General features: G+C 48.1%; 7 protein-coding genes across 7 annotated transcripts; 5 read left to right on the plus strand and 2 right to left on the minus strand.

Annotated features, from left to right (window-relative positions):
• Window positions 1-66: 66 nt before the first annotated feature.
• Window positions 67-4,216, plus strand: PEX2_099220 (Major facilitator superfamily domain, general substrate transporter; the record flags this gene model as incomplete). Its single annotated transcript, XM_016747192.1, has 10 exons — window positions 67-157; window positions 207-491; window positions 572-817; window positions 867-990; window positions 1,043-1,617; window positions 2,343-2,740; window positions 2,800-3,272; window positions 3,330-3,447; window positions 3,497-3,675; window positions 3,730-4,216. The coding sequence occupies 10 exons, from the start codon at window positions 67-69 to the stop codon at window positions 4,214-4,216; spliced, it is 2,976 nt and encodes a 991-aa protein (XP_016601890.1).
• Window positions 4,217-8,105: 3,889 nt separating this feature from the next.
• Window positions 8,106-9,526, minus strand: PEX2_099230 (uncharacterized protein; the record flags this gene model as incomplete). The annotated part of the gene is made up of 2 exons (XM_016747193.1): window positions 8,106-9,378; window positions 9,459-9,526. 2 exons carry the CDS (start codon window positions 9,524-9,526, stop codon window positions 8,106-8,108), a joined length of 1,341 nt encoding a protein of 446 aa, XP_016601891.1.
• Window positions 9,527-12,363: 2,837 nt separating this feature from the next.
• Window positions 12,364-14,720, minus strand: PEX2_099240 (VHS domain protein; the record flags this gene model as incomplete). The annotated part of the gene is made up of 7 exons (XM_016747194.1): window positions 12,364-12,564; window positions 12,628-13,638; window positions 13,701-13,973; window positions 14,026-14,319; window positions 14,379-14,454; window positions 14,503-14,590; window positions 14,654-14,720. 7 exons carry the CDS (start codon window positions 14,718-14,720, stop codon window positions 12,364-12,366), a joined length of 2,010 nt encoding a protein of 669 aa, XP_016601892.1.
• A 288-nt stretch (window positions 14,721-15,008) lies between these two features.
• PEX2_099250 (ribosome biogenesis TSR3 family protein) lies at window positions 15,009-16,243 on the plus strand (the record flags this gene model as incomplete). Its single annotated transcript, XM_016747195.1, has 3 exons — window positions 15,009-15,253; window positions 15,311-15,447; window positions 15,513-16,243. The coding sequence occupies 3 exons, from the start codon at window positions 15,009-15,011 to the stop codon at window positions 16,241-16,243; spliced, it is 1,113 nt and encodes a 370-aa protein (XP_016601893.1).
• Window positions 16,244-17,021: 778 nt separating this feature from the next.
• Window positions 17,022-18,098, plus strand: PEX2_099260 (uncharacterized protein; the record flags this gene model as incomplete). The annotated part of the gene is made up of 1 exon (XM_016747196.1): window positions 17,022-18,098. The coding sequence occupies one exon, from the start codon at window positions 17,022-17,024 to the stop codon at window positions 18,096-18,098; it is 1,077 nt and encodes a 358-aa protein (XP_016601894.1).
• A 1,674-nt stretch (window positions 18,099-19,772) lies between these two features.
• Window positions 19,773-20,680, plus strand: PEX2_099270 (Histidine phosphatase superfamily, clade-1; the record flags this gene model as incomplete). The annotated part of the gene is made up of 4 exons (XM_016747197.1): window positions 19,773-19,821; window positions 19,872-20,250; window positions 20,345-20,554; window positions 20,614-20,680. The coding sequence occupies 4 exons, from the start codon at window positions 19,773-19,775 to the stop codon at window positions 20,678-20,680; spliced, it is 705 nt and encodes a 234-aa protein (XP_016601895.1).
• Window positions 20,681-21,407: 727 nt separating this feature from the next.
• Window positions 21,408-22,649, plus strand: PEX2_099280 (phosphatidate phosphatase App1 family protein; the record flags this gene model as incomplete). Its single annotated transcript, XM_016747198.1, has 1 exon — window positions 21,408-22,649. The coding sequence occupies one exon, from the start codon at window positions 21,408-21,410 to the stop codon at window positions 22,647-22,649; it is 1,242 nt and encodes a 413-aa protein (XP_016601896.1).
• Window positions 22,650-22,851: the final 202 nt, after the last annotated feature.

Consider the following 22,851-nt stretch of genomic DNA (forward strand, 5'->3'; position numbering starts at 1 on the left):
ATCACATTTTTTGGCTTTTCAATCACGTCTATCATCCCAACCTCGAGAACCACTCGATTCGTTCCAATGGCGTCCCTGAGAGCCAAATTGAGGTTTGTGGTCACTGCGGGTGTTGGATTCTTCGCGGATGGCTATCTTAACCTAACAATCGGACTTGGTGAGTGACTTCAATTAATCATATCAGGCCGCAAACTGATGTTAAACAGTGGTACCAATTCTGGGTTACTTATACTTCCAAGATGGAAAGGTACCGACAGTCGACAGCGACATTATTAAAGGTGGCCTGAGCCTGGGCATGGTTGTTGGCCAGCTTCTGTTTGGGGTTATGAGTGATGTTTGGGGTCGCCACACAATTTATGGCAAAGAACTCTTACTCACTATATTTGGAACCCTCATGGTGATCTTGTTGCCCTGGAACCGGATGTCGGCCCAGTCTGTGACGGCATGGATTGCAGTGTTTCGTGTTGTAACCGGGGTAGGCATTGGGGCTGGTAAGTGATGTTCCTTTCGCATAAAAGTGTATAGCAGGTCTAACTTGAGGAAGACTATCCATTGTCTTCATCTTTATCAGCAGAAAAGTCACCATTTGGCTCCCGTGCTATCCAAGTGTTGACTGTCTTCTCGAATATTGGCCTCGGTAATATTGCAGCCAGCATCGTGTTTCTGATCTTGCTCAAGGCATTTGAGGGGTCTATAGCTGACAACCTGAGCCATCTCGAATGGGTCTGGCGCCTGCTATTGGGTATTGGAATTGTGCCAGCGGTGTTCACTCTTTATGCCCGGTTGACAATCACGGAGACACTGCCCTACAAGCAATGTGAGAGTGCCTTCAATGTTGTATTTTGAATATAGCTAATGTTGTTTAGATGTCTGCGATGACGCTGCTGGGCAGAAGCGCACGTTCAAGAAGCAGTGGGAAGACTTTTGCCAATACTTCAGTCACTGGAAACATGCAAAAGTGCTGTTTGCAACGGCAGCCTCCTGGTTCTTGTTGTAAGTATATGGCCTTCGAAGAAAAGGAACTCAAAACTAATACACATAGCGACATCGCATATTATGGTATCAATCTCAACCAAAGCATTATACTGGCAAGAATCGGTTATGCAAGTGGAACAACACCGTGGAAGACGCTATACAACACTGCTGTGGGTAATATCATCATACAGGCAGCAGGCTATCTCCCCGGATTCTACGTCGGCATCTTCCTCCCTGATCGTATAGGTCGTGTACGTCAACAATTCTGGACTAGTATTATGGTGTGCATCCTTTATGCCATATGGGCTGGAATCAGCACACAGAGCGCACACACCCCGACAGCTGGCTTGATGACTATCTTTGCCTTATCGCAGTTTTTGCTGACCGTTGGTCCCAATTGCACGACATTCCTGATCCCCGCAGAAGTGTTCCCAACGCGTGTTCGAGGCACTGCACATGGAATATCTGCTGCTGCCGGAAAATGCGGCGCAATGTTAACTGCATTTGGTTTCGGTACTGTTGAAGATGCAATCGGCTTGGAGGGTGTGCTTGGTTTGTTCTCGGGGATCATGCTGCTCACTGCTCTTGTGACCTTGCTGATACCTGAGACCAAGAATTATACTCTTGAAGGCATTGAAAACGGTGAGCTTTATAGAGCGAGCGAAGCTGTTGCCGAGTTTCCACGCTCCAACGTTGACCCTGGGAATAGGGAGCTATATGTGGCAAAGACTAGCTTTGCTGACAGTCAAGCTGAAAGATTATCGATATAGACAGATTAAGCAACTATGATTCTATGTCAAGCAAATGTTATACATCGAAAAGCCGTTTTGCACATTGCAAGCTGTTTTCACTTAAAGTTTATACACAGAAAAGTAGATTTCACATATCACGCTTTTTTTTACATCGTACATCTATGAAACCGAGAAGAGGACAAAATATCTATGAACAAGACATGCGAAAAGGACATCCTGCCTTCGACATATCCCTCATCCTCTAGTACTACGCTATATATTCAGTGAGTCTCTTATCATCGGTGGCAGTTCGTGGACTTTGGTTGAACATTGGCGTTGGAATGGCCAGAATAGTTTGATTTCGAAGTAGTCTGACAACTGTTACACATTCTCAACATGCTTGCACTGCATTATTCCTCTAATCCTGAAATATCTTTCAAGAATCAGATAGAGAGAAGACTTGTACTTGTGAAGTATACACAATAACATTGTTATTGGTCTGTTTTGATTGGCTGAATGGTTTACCCCGCTTATGGACCCGCTTAATATGATCAACATCACCTGATGACCTCAGAAGGATGAAGTAACCTTGCTGCATCTCACATTTCGCAACATATTGCCGACCCTTGTCTTTAGCTAATCTCCCGAGAAGAACTTCTGATATGGCGGACCGTTTTCACTCCCGCGAAGGGTCAGACACTTCCCTCAACAATGCGTCCATTGCTTCCCCGCGATCCAGCACTGAATCCCGGTCTTCCTCTACACGAAACCCACTCCGCGTTTCAGCAAACCACCAGCACAGACAGAGCTTGAGCGAGTCACTTCGCGGCCCGCCCGGTTCTCCCCGCTCACGTCGGCAGCCATCCCTCCCACAGTCTGCCATCCAGAGCCTCATCGACAATCCCCCGCCACCGAAATCTAACGACCCTGCCTTTGTTGGTCGTGATTGGAGAGAGATCTCAATTGGCGAGCTGGTCAGCCCGGATGACCTGAAGTTTGTCGAGCTTGATACGGGCATCGAAGAGGCAACTAACGTGAGCATCTCACAGAGGCAACACTACCGGTCCTTGGACTAACATGCTCGTCCAACTAGATCTTGATCGATTCAGGTGCAGCTGTGCTGTTGATCCGCGAGACCCCTGAAGCCACTTCCGCCGTCGCCACATTCGACTATGCCGATCTCAACTCCTATCTCCTGCTGGCAGCGGGCCTGACACACCCTGACGAAGCGCATCAAGCGTTTTATGAAGAACTAGCCAAGAAAGCTCACGACGGCGTACCTATTCCGCTGAGAGATGTGAAGAAGTTTGGCATGGAGAAGGAGCCCCTGATCACCCTGCCAGCATCGGCCAATGTCTTGACTGCAGTTGAGATCTTTGGCGGTGGTGTGCACCGGGTTGTGGTGGTCAATGAGTCAGATGATCAAGAAGTGGTCGGAATCTTCAGCCAGTTTCGACTGGTCAAATTCCTCTGGGAAAATGGCCGCAGCTTTCCGGTCATTGAAGAGCTCTACCCGAAGGCTCTGCGTGAGCTGGTGATTGGATCTCAAGAGGTGATTTCCATCAAGTAAGTTTTTTGGTGAATCATTGAAGAGCAATCTAACCGCCGTTTTGTCATTTGCAGTGGTGATAAACCCCTCTCTGATGCTCTTCATGTGATGAACAACGAGGGTATGTCCTCGATCGCGGTTGTTGATAGCTACTTAAACGTGCTTGGGAATATCTCCACAGCGGATGTCAAGGTATGTGACAAGCTATCTTAGCTGGCAAAGTTTACTCACGATTTTGCAGCTTTTGACCCGATCATCTTCATTGCCACTTCTTCAAAACACCTGCACTCACTTCATCTCAATCATTCTGTCTACACGGGGGTTGATTGAGGGTAAAGACTCATTCCCAGTCTTCCATGTCAATCCTGGATCGACACTCGCTCACACAGTCGCAAAGCTCGTGGCAACTCGATCTCATCGGTAACTACTGCACACTTAAGATATAAACAGAAGATGTACTGACTGCAGATTTAGGCTCTGGGTGACTGATCCATTATCTCCAACCTCATCAGGACCGCCAACCCCCTCACAGTCTTCAGTACATCTCCCTCTTTCCAACAGCGTCAGCCCAGCTACCGGATCGCACACCACAAATTCTCCGCCACCATCCCCTTCTGTACCCGTGACACCTTCTGCACAGCCCTCTCAGTATACCGCCCCTCACCTACCAACTCCTAACCTACCCTACACATGCCCAGGCCCAGGCGTGACGGTCCCAGTGCCATCGCCCATCTCGCATTCCATTCCCTCCTCCACCCTAGATGGAGCACGACTGTCCGGGCGCTTAGCCGGAGTAGTCAGCTTGACTGACATCCTGAACTTGCATGCCCGAGCCAGCGGGCTGAACCCAGCTGATCCCGCGGAGTCTCGTAGCCGCCGCCGACGCAGTAGTTCGTCGAGCCAGAGTGTCCGCCGCAGCGGTGACATTGGCCGGGAGCTTTTCAGCCGTGGCGGTATGTAAAAACATACACTGCCTTTTGCACTTGGGCTCGATTACAAATCATGTTCTCAGTACGCCTGTATTTTGAAAATATGATATACGCATTCGTTTTGTCCGACGTGCTTGGGTCTGGAGGAAGCCCAATGCCCGCCGCCCCCACCAGTTATGAATATTCGTCACACTTCATCAGTCATACAAGATAGGAGGCAAGCTGATGAACCTTCGGACTTGGCCAGCCCCTCGTTATCGTCTTTAGCAGCGGATCTGATTTCCATTGTGGATCAGCATTACCAAACAACTTCAATTGACTATCTCCCTACGTACTCCCTCGCTTGCATCCTAGTAGAACGTGCGATTTGTCTGAATTTTGAGTCTCCTTGCTAGATGAACCAGATCTATACATCCACACTAGGCTAAGATCAACAATCACCGGACAAAGCCGAACAAATCCACGTCTCCATGTTGATCAGGCAAACTCTCCAAAGCGCGGACAAAAGCCGAATATCCACCTAATTCAAGAATGGATCTCTACAAGCACCCTGATCACGCATCACTCCAACCGATTACCCGGAGAAACATCTCGGAGAAACATCTCCGGCCTCTGCAAAGCAGTCCTATTGTGTCCCACCCAACACTGTCCAGCGGCGCGAACACTTCCACACACGAAATGATATCCACTCCCGCACATCGAATATCAGCGGACAAGACCGATACCAGATAAATGTATTCTTGGTTCTTGTATTCCGTCATTTAGATAGTATTTCGCGTTGAATTGTGTTTGAACATGACTCGGGTAGGGGGCGTTGATCAGCTGCCGGTCTCTGTGTGGATCATTTCCGGGATTTGGTTTTCTACTGCCACTCACTGGCTCGTCATATTTTAGCCAACCCACCTACTTGCACGGTTGTATGCGCCAGATTAGGGGTATCGGTCACGTTTTGACTTGGGCTAGTTTAGACTAGGAGATATGGCTTACTGGAATTGGGCTAGGTCGAGATCTTGATTTGAACATAATTTCCTGTAGATTGATTCTACTCGAAGAATTAGCGATATCAATATCTTCTTGATGAGACAAGAATAAATAAAAATGACGATATCTACTAAACTCAGAGAAATAATGAGCGTAGATCAAATTCTAAAGATCGTGAACTCTCTAAAGTCCGGGGAAGGTCCTCCGAGGTGGGCAACCTCCCACGAACGCATCCACAGCCAGTTTGCCTCTTTCTCCACCTCGCCCATCTGGTCGGGTCTCGTATGTATGAAGCCACTTTGCTCCACCGGACACCGAGAGACCGGACTGGACGCTGATCATGGAGACACCCCTTGGGGAATTTCCGGTTGAATTGGGGATTGTGATTGGGCGATATTATAGGGTCGTCTTCGCCTGGAAGGAGTTGGGCATCTGGTTTGGAGAGCATGTTGCTTCAGGCTCAGATCATTTTAATTTTATGGCGATTTACAGCTGTGTAAGAATATCAAGGTATCGGCTTGGTCAATTTGAGGTATGGACATACTTTATTAGCCTTGGCCATGTATAGAAGTAAGCAACCAATCGATCTAACGACAAATAACGCCTGGAGATAGCGCCATTCGATCCAGGCATGTCCAAATCGGCCGACCTAGACTCCATGGCCTGATTGGCCATAATAGAAGGAGGGTACCTACCTACATAGTCAGCCTACCGCTAGGAAATACCTCAAACGCAGGTACGCAAGCCCTAAAAAGACAAGAGCAGTCCAAGACTCGCGAATCATCCCCTCCAGGGCTATCACTATCACCAACCCACGGACCTATCATCAACCTTGGAACCTTGGAAGTCACCCACATCCCAATCTGTCAATCTGACAGGCCACCCACTGGACCTCCAAGCCACAAAACCAGCGATAACCCCGATAAGGAAAGAAAAAAAAGAGAAATCGCCACCAATTACTCCCCGACAAATGTGCACGGGGCCAGCGTTGCAGTCCAATCCAACCGGAACCAACTATACAACCCTAGCGTGAACCTACTTTCAGGCAAGCATTCACGGAACCCATGGGTGGACACTGGACCTGGCCCCGTTAGAGCTGCACGGGGATCCCCCCTCTATTCACTAGGCGAGCACTAGGCGACAATAATTAGAGTTTCTGATTCAAGACGGATTTCTATCCTGTAAAATGTGTTGTGTGCCGAGAATAACCAGGCCTCAACCATTGGAACACTGCCCTCGGACTTGAATTCTAACCGTGGTAGAGGTGCTGATGGATTCTATACTTTGCATGGGTCAGTGCGGCCGCTAGTTTTTTGATTGGCCAATCAAAATTTGGACTTGGCTGGGTGAGCTGCAACCTTAACCCCGCAATCTGGGATTCTGCAGGTCACTCGATTCTGTTTTTCCTTTACAGTTGGGTATTTTCGGCTGTTGCTGGGTTTTTGCTTCGAGTTTCTTGGGTGAAAATTATACTTAAGATTCTGCCTACTACTTATAATAGCATTGGCATTGCTAGAGACTGATAGGATATCGATGCTCTACCCTTGATAAAACAGAAATAAAAAAGGATAGTCCATCCTGCACGATCGCCGTTTGACCCATGATCCCGGGAACGCCTCAGCGGTTTAAACAGGGGGGCAGAAAACAACACATTCCGTAGGGCACGGGGCACTTCAATTTCAACATGCTTTTCCCTCAACACAAAATCTAAATCTACACGAAGTGGAAGTTTCATTTACATAAGTCAACTCAATTTCCAATTTGTAATTTAGCCAAGGAAGCCTATCCTAGCGCGTGGCCAACACAAGTCGGAAATGATCCTGAGGTAACACACAGGACCGAGAGCGAGATTACGAGATCGAGGAAATGTAAAAGACCAAACAGAGGAAGAGTTCCCCTCCCCTGCAACCAAAAGAAAGTACCTGTTTCCACATATCACGCAAGGCCTAGCCTGGGATCTACTGGAGGTTCCAGAGCTATGACATGGCGCGGGGGTCACGACGTGACAAATTAAAGCGGGTGGTTCCACGGTTGAGGATGATCTGATCGCTGGATTTAGATTAGGTACTTATTCTGCGAGGAATTACGTGGTGGGCTAGGAAATATCTCATAGCCATGCAGATTCTCTCTATGTTTTTCGTTGTGGGATAGACCTACTTACGTAGGGCTGGAGACTTGCTACCAAGGGTGCATCTTGGGTGTGGAGTTGGTTTACTAGATGCGGAATTTTGAAGGTAGAAAGTGTGTGAATAACAATAATTAAGATTTAGTGCTCGAAGCTAAAGACTAAAAAAAAGTAGGACTGGTTAAGGGAAGAGAAAGGTAGAAAGTCATTCCTATGTAATGTATAGGTGGGGGTATGACTGCATTGGGGAAGCTAGAGCTACAGCTATAGGTAACTACAGCTCTACTGGCACGGCCCGATGGAGCATAGAGTCTGGGACTAGGTTTATCCCATAAGAGAAAATGAGATGCCAATAATCGCGCAGTTATTAGAGGAATGGTGGGGACGACGCCGGATTAGGACACGGACTTGGCGAGGGTTGTTTGCGGATCGATGCAACGTTAGATCCTGCAACGTTAAATCCACCAAGGTGAATTTTAATACGGAGATTGAAAAGGAAAAGTGAAAAGGATTAGTGGATTGAATTTTTTTTTCTTCATGTCACTGTACATACATTGAAGAAAAGCAGAGTAATGATTAAAAAGAAAGGAATGAAAAAAAGAGCAAGATTCCATCCGATACATACAAAGATCTCCAATCCTGACTCCTGTTCAGGATATTAGATGAGAAATAGATAAGATATGATACAGAAGCAAATGTGCAAAGCCAACCTGTACACCCAACCCCAAAAAAAGAAATCAAAGAAAAAGCCAAGAACTACCTAGGTATATCAGGTATCATAGATCATAATAGGCATGGTGGACAGATAGAGGAAGTTAACAAGAGACGCTGGTGAAATCATCAACAGCGAGAAGGTCGTCAAATCCAAAAGGCTGATCACGATCGGAAAGCGGAACAGCGGAGTTACCCAAGTGGAAAGCAAACTGACTGAAATCCGTGAAATCAGGATCCAACCCCTCATGCGAGACCATAATTCCATCACCATCGACCTTCCCACCCTGCGACATGGTAGCATGTGCAGTAGCAGTCGTTGGAGACAGCGGGGTATTAGGAGTGGGACAGAAGTCCGGTGTGGAGTGAGTGCCGGCTGAGAGGGCCTCGATCTTCGGAGAGCTAAGACTGGAGGGAGCCATCTGGGGATGAGAAATGTGTGTGCTCTGGGTAAGGAGGTTGAGGTTGTGGAAGTTGTTCGATGGCTGGGACTGGCCGCGCGAGTGACCATGGGTAGGGCCGTGGCCAGTGGGGCCCGAAATGGATGCTGAGGGAATGGGTGGAGCCACTGTATGCTGCAGAGGCAACTCTGGTGCGGACGCAAGGCGATCTCGGAACTGATGCATTTGGCTTGCGGTGTCAGGCATCATTTGCTGCTGCATCATTTGCTGCTGCCACATTTGCACGGCGTGTGTGTCTGTGGGGGTTTGCGCAGGGGTTATGTTGTGCTGTTGCATCGGGGCCCATGTGGGTACTTGGGAGTTCCAGGCTGGTGCTGAGGGTTGTTGGTTCATGTAGGCTGGGATTTGTCCAGACGGGGCTCCTGTTGAGGCAGAGAACATATCGGAGTATGGCGTCTGCGAACCGCTCATGTAGGCTGGGTAGGACTGGGCATTCGGGTCGTATGATGCCGTGGGCGATAGGACGTAGCCATCACCCGTTGTCATTGGGCTTGCCATTGACCCTGGGCCCTGGGAGAAAGAAGAGCGTAGATTGGAAAGATCCAAGCTCATCTTGCGTGAACCAGCAGCACCATTGACTCCATTGACTCCATTGACTGATGGGCGCGGGGTCATATGGCTTGCTCGTCGGCTGTGGATGGAGGATGCATTGAATTGAGCGCGGGCTGCAAAGGCGGCCAGTAAATGGTTTTTGAATTGGTCTTCGATTTGCTCGTTTTGGCGTTGGAGCATGAGAATGCGTTTTTCCTGGTATCGCTCATCGACTTCTTCATACATGGCTTCTTTCTCAACAATCTCCTTAGTGATGTGGAAGGCCTTGCCCGTGCGCTTCTTATGCAACATAGAAGCCCGGTTTGCAGATTCCAGGCGGGCATCTAAGCTGCGATCCTTTCGTCGGGACGCAGCAATAAAGGCTCTGGGTGGCTGTTAGTAATTTGTACCCCTACCCCCCCCCCCCCCCCCCCCCNCCCCCCTTCCACATGGTAGTTCACATACCTCTCTTGGTTCTCCTCCCGCGAACGGGGGACAGGAGTGATGTCCTGGTCTAGATCTGACAGAGGCATATTGAATATAGTACCTAATAAGTATGGTAGATTTATGTAAGAAGTGTCACAAAAAGAAGAGGGGGAAGGTAAGTTAAATACCAAAAAAACCTTAGGGGAAACCTGAGTGTCAAAGTTAAGCCCAAGCTCGGGGCCAGAACCACGGAACGGAGCCGATCATAGTTTGGGCGCTTGGAAAACTTACGGCCGATCGGTCCATGGTTGCCCAGTCCCTCTTCTCTACTTTTTGTACCAGGTAGGCTAGTCCGCTCAAGAGCGCCACTAACCGCCAAATACGAGTGGCTCGATATGGTGCCACTCATGGCCCATGTCTAGCCCACCTGGAGACTATTTCCTACTTTTACAAGTGAATCAATCTGCAGGATGCCCCATTTGTACGGAGTAGTTATCAAGAGATTAAAAATGATTTCAGATTAACCCTTGAGGTCTAGACCATTCGCACTTAAGTGGGGCGGCGTTACTCTGTACTCCAGACAGATCCCGATAGATGTATCCCGATAGATGTTACTCTATCGAAAAATCACTGCAGATCATCTTCCTTAAACGTTAGGCCGTCAATACTTTTTTTTTTCCTTCTCTCTCTCTTCTACGAGAAGGGCCTTCAGTACCACGCAGGAGAATGGTACCACGTGATTGCCGGATCGGGCAGGGACCAGGACCACACTACATGTTACTCAGCTTGTCATCTCACTTAGAAACCTGAAATTCAAGGTCATGATTATATGCATCTAACAAGCAAAGATCGTCTTGGAATATCTATAGATAAGGTTACTGCACCTCAGATTTAGTGCAGTATTTCGGATACTCAATCGTCGATCAACGATCGCATCTTCATGGGATGAATCACTTAGTATGACAGTCGCCTTCGCGAATTAAACAGCCAGTGTAGGATCTAGATCATTGTAGTGATCGAAAATTTTTGTAAATTTTTGGCTGACTCCAGGTTTCCATTGAATAATAACGACCCAGGACTCCATGAGTCTCTGCCTTCCTAATGAGGCAAATTCCTTGGCGTACCTCGGCGTACCACTCCGCCTACAGGGCTGGGCAAGCTCCAGGCTACCGCAACATATTCCTTGGAATTACTCTCGTTGACTACTAGTAGTTTTAATCAGCGTAGCGTAATACCAGTATATGACCCTACTAATAACTGTCAACATGGTCAACTTAACTATACATACGCTTGAAATATATCGATCTGACACTATGGAGTAACAATGTACGCCTGCGCTTAGGGTTTGTCCTTGCGAGGCGTAAGATCATGTAGCAAACGTACTAACCGAGGCATAAACGTCAGGCAAAAGTACTAAACATTATACAAAATGGATCACACTAATTGACCACCATCACAAGCCATCACTATATGTATGTACTCCATGATACAAAATACGGGCTCAATCGCCATCAATCTCCAAGCCCTTCGTATCCTGCTTCTTTCTTTTGGCCTCCGGACATATACCTGCCTGATCTAGCCTCATTTCCCATGGAAAAACGACGCCATATTGAAAGCCCATAAGAAATTCTTGGGGGTTTGCCACCGGTCTAGAGTCGAGTTACCTAATCCCATTCGGCCGAGGCTAGGCGACTCCGAGCTGCCCCTGAGTTTGCCACTGCATGAACAATCCGATAGCATCCTTCTGCATATTCCTTTACATGAACTACCCATGTCTTACTTTTTGCTCATATGATTGGCATATTGGCAATTCCAATTGAAGTTTTATCGGCATTAGCGATTAGCTACAATATGTAGTGTGGATTCGGCGATCAAGCCGATCACACCCCGCTGATCGCCCACATCCATGTCCGACGGAGCACGAAGTTAACGGAGTACATCCGTACATGTATTCCGTACTATTTGCGAGATACATAGACATGAGAATTAACGTTGAATATCATTATTAATACCAGGGATCTCACAGTTCTCGTATCTACCCAGGTTAAACAACCAATCCCCAGATTCCTTCAGAAGGTTATGTATGTATGTAGATGATCGATCTCGATCGGGGATCGAACAAGTACTCCATAGAAACTCCACACACACAGCCGCAATATCGATCCCAAACTACAGCGCATGTCGCATATAACCGCCAGGACGATTGTAGGAAACTCCCACTGAGATCTGCAGGCATACATACTTAGAACGGAATGTGTGGCTAGCCATAGCACCGTGGCCGTGGCGTTGGGTGGGCTATGCAGGGGGAAATTTCCGCGGAATTGATTTTTTGGATTTTCTGTTTTCTTTTTCGGGGTACATTCCACGAACGTGCGTGCAGGCACATGGGTTTTGGCGCTAGGGCTGGTTCCTCGTGCCCGGTGTTCGGGGTGGTTACTCGGTTAGGTAGGAAGGTACCGTCACTCCGGGAGACTTGGTGCTATAGGACGGAGTATGGCAAGGGAATCGGCCCCTCTCTCTTTCGCATGGAGAGGACGAGGATTGGTTGTTAGGTTCGTTCCTGGCTACATACTTTTCATATCTGTATCATTGCGAATCAGTCAATCCACCCCCGCGCACACCATCCCCTTGCCACGAGAGAAAAACCATTGCAAATGAAATCTTGTTTATAAACAGTAAACAGCATGAATAGGTAAAAGACGCTAAGTTCTCAATGAGTGCAAAGCCAAAGAAAAAGGACATCAATCAAGGGTAAACAAAGGCCAAATTCGCCGATGATGCTGCGCTAGATTGGAAAAGCCAGCATCAATACATGAAAATTAGGATTCAACGGGAGTGCTATATTGTCCGCTCGGGGCAAACTCTCATCGGACAGATCTGGAGGGAAATCTCGGACGCAAACGATAACAGCAAGATAAAGTTCAGGGATCGGCGTGAACTCCGTTTAGGCGATTCCCAGCGGTGGCACCATTCCCTGCTCCTCACGGGCCTCGCCGCCAAGCTTGTAAGACACCTTGAACCGAATTTTCACCGAGTTGCCTTTGCCAACCTCAATTCCGTCGATGAGCATCTCCTGTTGTACCCCATTTTGCTGCTGGGGTGCAATGTCTCGGCCCGACTGCGGCCGAAGCTGGAGGGTGTATGACTAATTAATTGTAAGCAAACTCATCTAGAAAGTGCACGATGGTAATAGTGGAAAATGGCTTACCTTCTCCACGGCGACCTGGAAATGGAGGTCTCCAATACGTTGGCTAGTTGTGTTTGAGAAAATGGCTACGACATGGATCTGGCGTGGTTGGTTAGGGATCCGGCGCGCGGCAAAGTCAACACGAAGCTGAGAGTTAAGGACTTGGATCTTGTTGGTCGATGGAAGTGCATTGCTCGCTGGCAATGCGGATGCGAAATCCCACTCATCATCTTCCACTGGAGCGGCCTGCCGCGCCGGTTGCGGGGACGGACCCGTGCCTCCGACCAGGTCAAGCAATGACGACGAAGCGGGAGTAGGTTGGCTTTGCGCCGGTGGTTGGAAGGGACTAGACGTTGCCCGTGGGCTGGCAGAGACGAGCGATGCAAATGGGTCAACCGCTGGTGGCGGACTCGCTGTGGACTGGGCTTGGGGCGAGGCACCCATAACGGGTGTGGGAGATTGAGAGACAGGTCGCGAACTGTTCATAGAAGCGAGGATATCATAATTGGGTTTGAAGGCTGTTGGCGCCTGCTGCTGAGGTTGTGATGGAGCAGGCGGCGTTGAGCTTGCCGACATAGACGGGAAATTCACTTTGATATTGGTCAGTGGGGGTGCTTTGGGAAATATTGTGCCGCGGTACTTACTAGAAGATCCGAGAGAGATGCCACCTCCGGGAGAAGGACCTTGCTCACCTAATGAAAGGCCGAGCAAGTCATTCTCCAAAGAGTTACCACCCTGGGATGGTCCGGCCCCGTTACTGTTGGAGCTGGGTTCAGGCTCCGGGTCGAAATCGATAAGAGAGAGCTCATTGTTTGCATTTGTTGAGACTCCAGTAGTGGTGCCTAGTGTACCCTTGGGGATCTGAGATGCAGCATCCAGATCACCCTTCTTAACCAGCTTATACCGCTCGATTGTGCGATGTATGCTGTCGTTTATCTCCAATAACTTGTGGACGGCCTCGGGATCATCCGATTCTTCCTCGCACATTTTCTGGATTTTGGGGTGAGCGCTTTGCAAAGCACTCGCAAGTTCCTGGTAAGAGAATCAGAGGCCAATCAACTAGCAAACAACACGCGTGACGTTGTATCACCTACCTCGAAAACGTCGCCTTCGGGGAGAGCTCCCCCGGGCTGTTGATTCTGCAGCATCTCTTCCAAAATCTTGGCTTTTTGCTGCACCTTAACAACCTCCTCCGCGGCCTTTGCTCGATAGTCAGTTTTATGCCGATTGTCGAATCCAGCCATAACCTTCATAAGCCGGTTCGCTTCCTGTAGATCGGAAGGAGTGCCTCTCCGAATCAACTCTTGGAGTTTGGCAGACTGTGCTTCCTTCTCTTCCTCTTCCATTTCATCCGCTGAGCGGAGATTCTAGCCGACATTAATTCGAGTCCGAAAACAATACCATGGGGGTGCCACCTACATCACTTGGGTTCAAGACTGCGGCGTCTTCTCGGCGGACCTCGGGGAACATATAACCCTTGTAAAGCAACAGACGGTGCATGTCTCGAATGAAGCCTAGGTCATCCTTATAGCGCGATGTCTGGCAGATAGTCTGGCGCCACTCCTCGATCGACTCTAAAATGCGGTGCTGGACCCTGGAGGGCCGTATGGGTGGCCGCTCGGGGAACCTGCGGACCAATTCATTTAAGAATTCCTTTGTGCCAATCTGGAGATGGAACGGATATCCGCAGTTCTTGACGGCAATATCGAGTAGCTATAAACCCCGGTTGTCAGTCTCCCCCGCGCCAGCTGTCAGTTGAGCTCTCCACGTACCGCCAACGCCAACAATGCGACATTCTGGTTTCGGGAATTGATAAGATGAACGATATCGAAGGCGGCTTCTCGGGGCCTAACAATTTATGAGTGTGCGCCATACAACATGGGTGTTCTCACTTACGCATTGCCTTTCTTGGAGTTGATTAGATCCGCAACTTCGAGGTTCAGGGCCAGGTTTGGCTCGTAGTTCTGAGGATCGCAGGCATTTCCTGTAGATAATTAAGCATCAGTATGAATTATTTGTGTTACATTCATTCCAACACTGAACTCACGAATGGCCCGCTGCAACGGCGAAGCGCCTGGCTCAGCGTAGACACCGAAGCGGTCCCTAGCCGCCATTCGTGCAGATGCAGCCTCCAGGATGGCGGTAGACAAGGAAACAAGGGGGAAAGGATATTAATCGGATTAAGAGGGAGGTACTGGAAAGCACAAGGATCCAGAGGAGATGTGTACAGTCGCGGACGGGGAGGCGGGCGGAGAACCCGATTAGCCTGCACGTGTGGCGCCTGTGCTTGGCCTTGGATCTTTTTTTTTTAATCACTACGTTTACCACCACAAAATACTTCAAGATACTCCAATTTGGGTATTCTTGAATCTTCTCTTTTAATCTTGATCTTATCATCCACCATGGTTCGCCACAAAAAAGACAACTTTGCGCGAGGAGGCAAGAAATTCAACAGCAACCCCCGCCCCCGAGTGCCCCGCGGTGATGAAGAAGTTGAAGGTGCGACCTCCTCGAGGCCTCCTTACAAGGCTGCCTGCTGGGATATGGGCCACTGCGACCCCAAGCGATGCTCAGGAAAGCGACTGATGAAGCTCGGTCTGATGCGGGAGCTTCACATTGGCCAACGGCACCCCGGCGTGATCGTCTCGTATGTTTCGCAGCGGATTTTTTGGTTGTCTTGGCTTGCATACTGACGATTATCTAGTCCAAATGCCAAGCGAATCATCTCTCCCGCAGACAAAGATATTCTGGAACAGCACGGTGCTGCCGTGGTGGAATGCTCTTGGGTGCGAGTCAAGGAAGTGCCCTGGTCGCGGATCGGCGGAAAATGTGAACGACTTCGTATGTGATAAGAATTGGGCAATGATGAACTGGAGGCATAGGATGCTAATTATCTTGATATATAGTTCCCTACCTTATCGCCGCTAACACGGTCAACTACGGCAAACCATGGCGTCTGAACTGCGTCGAAGCGCTCGCCGCTTGCTTCGCCATCTGTCGTCGCTTGGAATGGGCGGAAGATCTGCTCAGACATTTCAGCTATGGGCCATCTTTCTTGGAAATCAACAAAGAGCTTCTAGCGCGCTACGCTGCCTGCGAAACGGAAGAGGACGTAAAGAGGACTGAAGAGGAATGGCTAACTAAAATCGAACGCGAATACGAAGACAGCCGTGTCGATGGAGGTGATGATATGTGGACCAAAGGAAACACTAATCGTTTGCCTGCACGAACTTCAGACGACGAGGACGACGAAAGCGGAGACGAAGATGACGAAGATGAGGGCAGCGACGAAGAGGAAGATGAAGACAAGGACCCATTCGCGATTTCCGATGATTCCGAAGATGAAGAGCAAATGGCCGAAATCCGCCGCAAGATTCTCAATTCTAAATCGTTCAAGAATCCGGAAGAAGAGGAAACGCAGCAACCAGAGAAAATTTCTCGGCCGGAGCAGCTGTATGTCGACTCAGATGCCGAGTCCGGCTCAGGAGGAAGCGAGGATGAGGCATTCGACAATATCATCAATGCGACCACAGTCACCGACCGCACGGGAATCAAAGCGATTCAGCAGCGCAAAGGAAAGGAGACAATCTCTGGGTCATTCTCTCGCGCGGAGATTTCTGCCCCGAAGAAATGGTGAAAGTTAGACCTATTGAGCATCAATTATCCACTCACCCAGCGGGCCCACTCAGCGGGCTCTAGTTAGCTTCTTGCTCTCAAGGCTATCGCCATTTTCTGGGGCATCTTGGGTGTTTTCTCTTCTTGCGACGCCCATGGACTTCTTTGTCGCTTGCGAGCACTGCTCTAGCAAGTGCATTCGGTCCGTTCAACTCGAGTCTGGTATTCTGGTACCCAGTATTACCACTCGCCATCTCGTCATTGGGGAGGTATCATCTTCGCGCCTCGGTCAATTCACGGGATCATTTATATCCGCTCCTTGGTTATTGAGCTGCAAATATGTTTGTTTCCATGCTCTATGTGTTATGACTCATTGCAACGATATCTGTCTTACTTTATACTCGGCGAGCGAGGGCCTATATGCACAGGAAAGGGAAAAGAACCAGGTATCATCCATGGATGGCATACATCCAATTCACGATTTTTTTTTCCAAGGTTGGACTAGTTCCTCAAATTATAGTTATGCCTTCCGGGCCAAATATAGCATCGGAACAAGACCTAGACAACTTGCAATATAAGACGTCTGTCCTTCAAGTCAACTCACAGGAATCACTCACCTTACACACACTTATAAATTCAATTAACACTCCCAAAAATATTAACCTTGCATACCCATCGCTTGCGAAGTCTTATCACTTGCCAACTCAGCCTACCCTATACAATAAGAAAGCATACTCACAGGAGGCACATCTGTCCATCAAACACCGGACGCCGGCGACAGGTCGGCCCAAATCAACGAAATGGACGTGATGGCCATCCTTGACCTCAGAGTGCAAAATACAAAGGTGGCACGCGACCTCGAAGAGGAGAACCAAAACGCGAACCACTTACTCCTCAGAGAACCGGAATGGAGACAATCTTCAGTTAATCCGCAGTGCCTGATCAATGATATTGGACCGCCATGTGGTTCCATGTCACCACAGCATAACGACACGCTCAAGTCCTCCCAGGAACAAAACGCGCAGCTAACACATGAGATGAAGAAACAGCTCAAGGACTCTCAGGAACAAAATGCACAGCTCAGACATCAGATGAAGGAACAGGGGAAGATTATCCTCGACCTCAGAAAGAAGCACGAAAAAGCCATGGGTCGGTTTGAACAACACACGGCAAATATTACATGCGAGCTTGAGGAACAGGCAAAGAAAATTTCTGACCTCGAATGCCAAAAAGGAAAGCTGGTTTATGTTCTCGAGGAACAGGCAAAAAGGATCTCCGACCTCGAGGGCCAAAACAGAAAGCCGGTTCTTAATCTTGAGGGACAGGCAAACAGGATTTCTGATCTCGAGTTCCAGAACGATATGCTGGTTCGTGATCTTGAGGATCACATTAACATAGCATCTGCGCTGGAAAAGCGAGGTACGAAGATCAAGGAAGTCTTTGGTGCCTTTGCCAGCACAATGTTATCAGAGCTCGAGTACCAAGAAGAACTGATCAACAATATGTCACTAGACGATGGGAAGTTTCTCCTGCCAAGCCACAATACCCTAGTGCATCTGGTTGAAATCATTGAACAATGGACAGCAGATGATGAGGATTCAGATATGCTGTTCGATCTTGAAGATGAAACGCAGTTTGAATACCTATATACGGAACTATTGTCTCGATTCAACGAACAATCATGTAAGGTCAAAATACAGGGAATGAAGCTCGATAGACAGAAAATCATGATTGACGAACAAACGAGCACGATCTTCGAGCTCGAGGCTCAGAAACGAAAACTTGCTGGCGATCTTGAGGAACAAAATGAAAATGTGGCTTGGTTGCTTGAATGTTCGGGAGAGAATAGTCGGGAATGCACGTCCTGCTGGGACTAGGACAGAAGAGGAGAGCTTATTGTTTTCACAAAGATGTATGGTAATGAAGCTTGTAGTTTTGAATGCCCGTGGGGCAAGGGATCCTAATGAAATAACCCTAATATTTCGTTTCTAGAAGAATATCAGACTTGTCAGGCATATCTCATATCACAGATGGGATTTGACCGTATAGTTCGAACAAGAGTGGGAGATTTACAGGTTAAACACCTACCTGTGTCTATCGAATCCTCCCTTCGAAGATTGTACATTATTTTCCCACTAAGCTTAAAGTAAATTTGACAAAGAGTTATATTAAATAGAATTCACATCACTATCACTTCGAAAGTCAAATGACCAGCCAGGTTGCAGAAAATGATATTTGGATGCAGCCCAGCCTAGCCATATTACAATCATATTTTGTCCCAAATTAAGATTCCACGCTCAAATCCTTTTTACTACCGTTGCTGTCTGCAGAAGCTGACGCTATGGTGTCGATGGCACCGCGGGCAATCGACTGCATGATGTTTGGGCCAAGAATGCGTCAAAGAGTGCGAGGAAGTGTGACAAATGAACGGGTTTGCATCCATATAGACCGGACGGATGGGAGCTCGACTGGGTCGGTACTTCCGGTTGGGAGCGTATCTGAGGGCGTTTCGACGTCGGGATGATGATGGAGTGAATACCACGGTCGAAATTGTTGAAGGCATGTTGGAATGTTGGAGGAACCTCGTTGACTATATGCTAAGATTAGTCTCGCTCTGTAGGTAGGTGTATTTGCATATGCCACCTACCTGCTCAAGTCGGGTTTGACACCGAATTCAAGTGGATTATACAATCTGATTTATCGGCTTCAGATATCAAGTTGCTTGAGCTTATGTGATTCTTGTAAACATAACAAAAGACTTTGTGGAAACGCAAGACCTTAAATAATATGCAAGGGCTAAAAAAATTCAATTTCGAAAGTTGAACGGGATATGCAAGGTATCAATGGGATAATGATCTCTATGTCTGAGATTTGATCTATGTATCAAGGTCTGTATTTACCACTTCAATCATCAAATAATCAGCTTGGGCCTTTGCTATTCTGATATTTTTCCGTACATAATGTTTGTTTCCTAGATTGGGGGGACTTTTCGACAGGGGTAATACCAAGAAAAGAATATATCTGCCAGGTTCAACATAAGGGCATTGTCGATGAGACACTACTTTACCGAGCTTTCTCTATGTAATCAACCATTACTAAGAGTCTCTCAGCGCTCGTTTAGTGGCATATATGCTTAAAACCAAAGAACTATATATTCCAGGCTGTAGAGACTGAAGCTCTTAATATATATATCAGTTTAATACTTATGAATATTGAATCCCTCTATATGGTTCAAGGCATCATTCACTTATAAAATCCCACTATAAAAAAAGCCTTAACCCCGCGATGGCGGGGCAAAATCGCCCCCAAGATCATAGATATCAAGTACCCCATTTAGCAATACTCTACTACACAACCAGCTTTATTTAGAAATACACATTTAAATAGAATAAAAGGTCAATCTTCTACCATTCTACTTCCAAGTTAAGTTAGCACACGTGGCGGGTGAGGTTCAAACTCACCGGGAACGGAAATCCTTTCCACTTTTCCCACAATCCCGCAACCCACTTTCAACAACCACCCTTGGACTACCCTGGAACAATAGTGCAAACATGCCCGATAAAGACTCTAGCACACCCCGTGTCTTCCTCTACCGACACGGTATGTCCCAGAACGTCAATCTCTTCTTCTGTAATCTAACTCGATTATAGGACAAACGGAATGGTCCAAGAACGGACGGTACACCGGAATCACTGAGCTTGAGCTCACTCAAGATGGTGTTAACCAGGTCAATGCATCTGGCAAGATGATTGTCGGATCTGGAAGATTGATTGACCCTGCCAAACTTGCGCATGTCTACATCAGCCCTCGCAGGCGAGCAATGCAGACCTTTGAGATTGCTTTCTCTGATGCCGATAAGCAGGCGCTCAAAGATACGCAGAGGGTCTCTGAGACAGACAGACTGGCCGAGTGGGATTATGGTTTGTATGAAGGTCTGTTGACTAAACAAATCCGGGCCTTGAGAAAGGAGCACGGTCTGGATACCGAGAGCGAGTGGGATATCTGGAGAGACGGCTGCGAAAATGGAGAGTAAGTCTTTCTTTTTTAAAAAAAGAGAAAAAAACCTCTGTTGGGATTATATCCAATTGCCCACGATCGAGTATATCTAACCAGGTCAATACAGGTCTGCGCAAGAGGTGACGGACCGTCTTGATAATCTCATCCAAGAGATTCGCGCAATCCACAAGGACAACATGCACGGAGAGAACCCTTCTGATATCCTGCTGGTTGCACACGGACATTTGCTTCGTGCCTTTACCAAGCGCTGGCTGGGATATCCTATGGAGTTCCCCCTTTCTTTGATGCTCGACCCTGGCGCTGTTGGCGTCCTCAGGTAATTGTCTTTTACCCTACTTCACTGGCCTGGCATTTAACTTTTTTTTCTATTTACAGTTATCAGCATCATAGCATTGATGAGCCTGCTATGTTGGTTGGATACGGATACCCTTTGCAGGAATGATCTGATATGTCTGGATGTTGTACATTTCATACAAATTAACCGGATGGTCACTAAATATAGACATGATACATGGTGATGACAATTCTTACCAGTTGTAAGCTCTGCTCCAGCGACTGTGGAATATTCATATACTAAATCTCGCTCCTTTTAGTATTAAATGAGATAGATGCGATAAACATTCCAACGCTATGTGAGGTCATGGAGAATCTGTAGCGAAAAATTGATCATAAAAGAACGTCATAACTTGAAAGCCCCCAAACATGCAACGTTGCAGTGCTTCAGAATCACCCGGTTAAAAATCAAAAAGACCAGTTCATCAGATTCATCAGGTTGATCAACTTCATCAACATCATCGGGAGCTCAGCCCTACTGCCAAGCCACCCCCCGCAATAGTGCTTCGCCTGACCTGACCAACTGACAACTGATATGGCCCTGCCCCTGTCACCCGTCTAAATATTGTGTCTACACTCCAAATATGACATCAATACGAGTGCCTTCAAAGGCAAACAAGATCAGGTGGGGAAGCACCGGATGGCACTAACGCTAGATCGTCAACTAACGGGGGCTAGCTATATGATTGTCTCTCCCCTAATGAGTTACTTTTGTTTCTTTGCATCTTTGCGCCCTGACATGTGCTTTTCGGAGATTTCCCTCGGGACTAATTCTATCACTATTTTACTATAGAAAACGCTTCAAAATTTGAAACTAGAAGCTAAGTCGGCGCATCATGCCGCACCACAGTCCAGACGATTTGTCGGTCGCTGAGGCCAAAAAGGAGGTCCATGAGGTTTCAACTCCCACATCTCCAACACCAACACAAGAGAAACGTAGCTCAGCCTTCATAAGTTTCTTCTCGTCATTTCTTGGTCCTAAAAACCCACTCGTGCAGCCAGCAGACCCACGTGAGCACACCGTGTGGCTGCTAGACAATACAGCGTACCAGCCGGTAAATGAGGAGACAGACGAGAACCAGCCGTGCTGGCACGCTGAGGTAGTCGCCTGCATTTTCGAGACAGAAGGCCGAAAAGACGTGGGCAACCTCGTTGCTGCGATCGCCGACCACATTGGGCTGGACGGCGAGGTAGGCAGCGACGACGAAACACGTCGACGCATCGCAGAACGCGTCCAGCCTTTCCTCAACCAGGTCTCACCAGCGCGCACGGTCACGCTTCAGATACCCCTATTCCGGCCGGCGCAGTCGCACGGACTCGGCCCGTCCGACCGGAACGGCATTGTCAGCCAGACGGTCGATATGGGCGAAGTGGGGATTTACGACGGGGCTGTTGTGCGACCGCGGCTGCAGAATTTCGGTGACGAGGCTGTGTCGATGAGCATGACATTTGCCGCGCCCGAGGGCTGGCTGGTAGTCTCGGATATTGACGATACTATCAAGCATACTATGACGCTTGAGCCGACGGGCGCTATTCGCACGACGTTTGCGGATATCCCTGAGCCCATCGCTGGTATGCCGGAGCTCTATAGATATGTTCATGCTGAGCTATTCCCTGCGTGGTTTTATCTCTCCGCGTCGCCGTATAATCTCTATCCTTTCCTGCATGACTTCCTGGATGAACACTACAGCCCAGGGACGCTGGTGCTGCGTGATTACTCGTGGATGGATATCACGGGGCTGATCAAGTCTTTCACTGAGAAGACGCAGGAATACAAGGTTGATCGGATGGAGAAGATTAGGGGGTGGTTCCCGCGTCGGAGGGTGCTTTGTATTGGGGACTCAACGCAGAAGGATCCGGAGGCTTATGCGGAGATGTACAGTCGGTATCCTGAGTGGATTCATGCTATCATTATTCGCAAGGTTAGGGATGTGGCGCATATGGAAGAGAAGAATGCACCAGAGAGGTTTGAGAAGGCGTTTGAGTATGTGCCATCGCACATTTGGACGGTCTTTGAGGATCCGGAGGAGTTGTATGATTTTGTTGATGGGCTAGGTATGGAGGACCAGGCGTTATAGATGTAATTAATACTCTGTATATATTTAGTTGGACTAACCATTTTAAGTTAATATTCCAATCTAATTTCAAACTTCCTCTAAATTTCCCAGAGATCCACTGAAGAACACACACCAAAGATAAGGATAGAGAGAAGGTCAGAGATGAGAAATAAATAAAAAAGTCATCGCCTGGATTGACCGGCGATCAGAACGGCACGCCAGG

Source organism: Penicillium expansum, assembly GCF_000769745.1.
Source record: "Penicillium expansum strain MD-8 chromosome Unknown contig353, whole genome shotgun sequence".
Taxonomy (NCBI): Eukaryota; Fungi; Ascomycota; class Eurotiomycetes; order Eurotiales; family Aspergillaceae; genus Penicillium; species Penicillium expansum.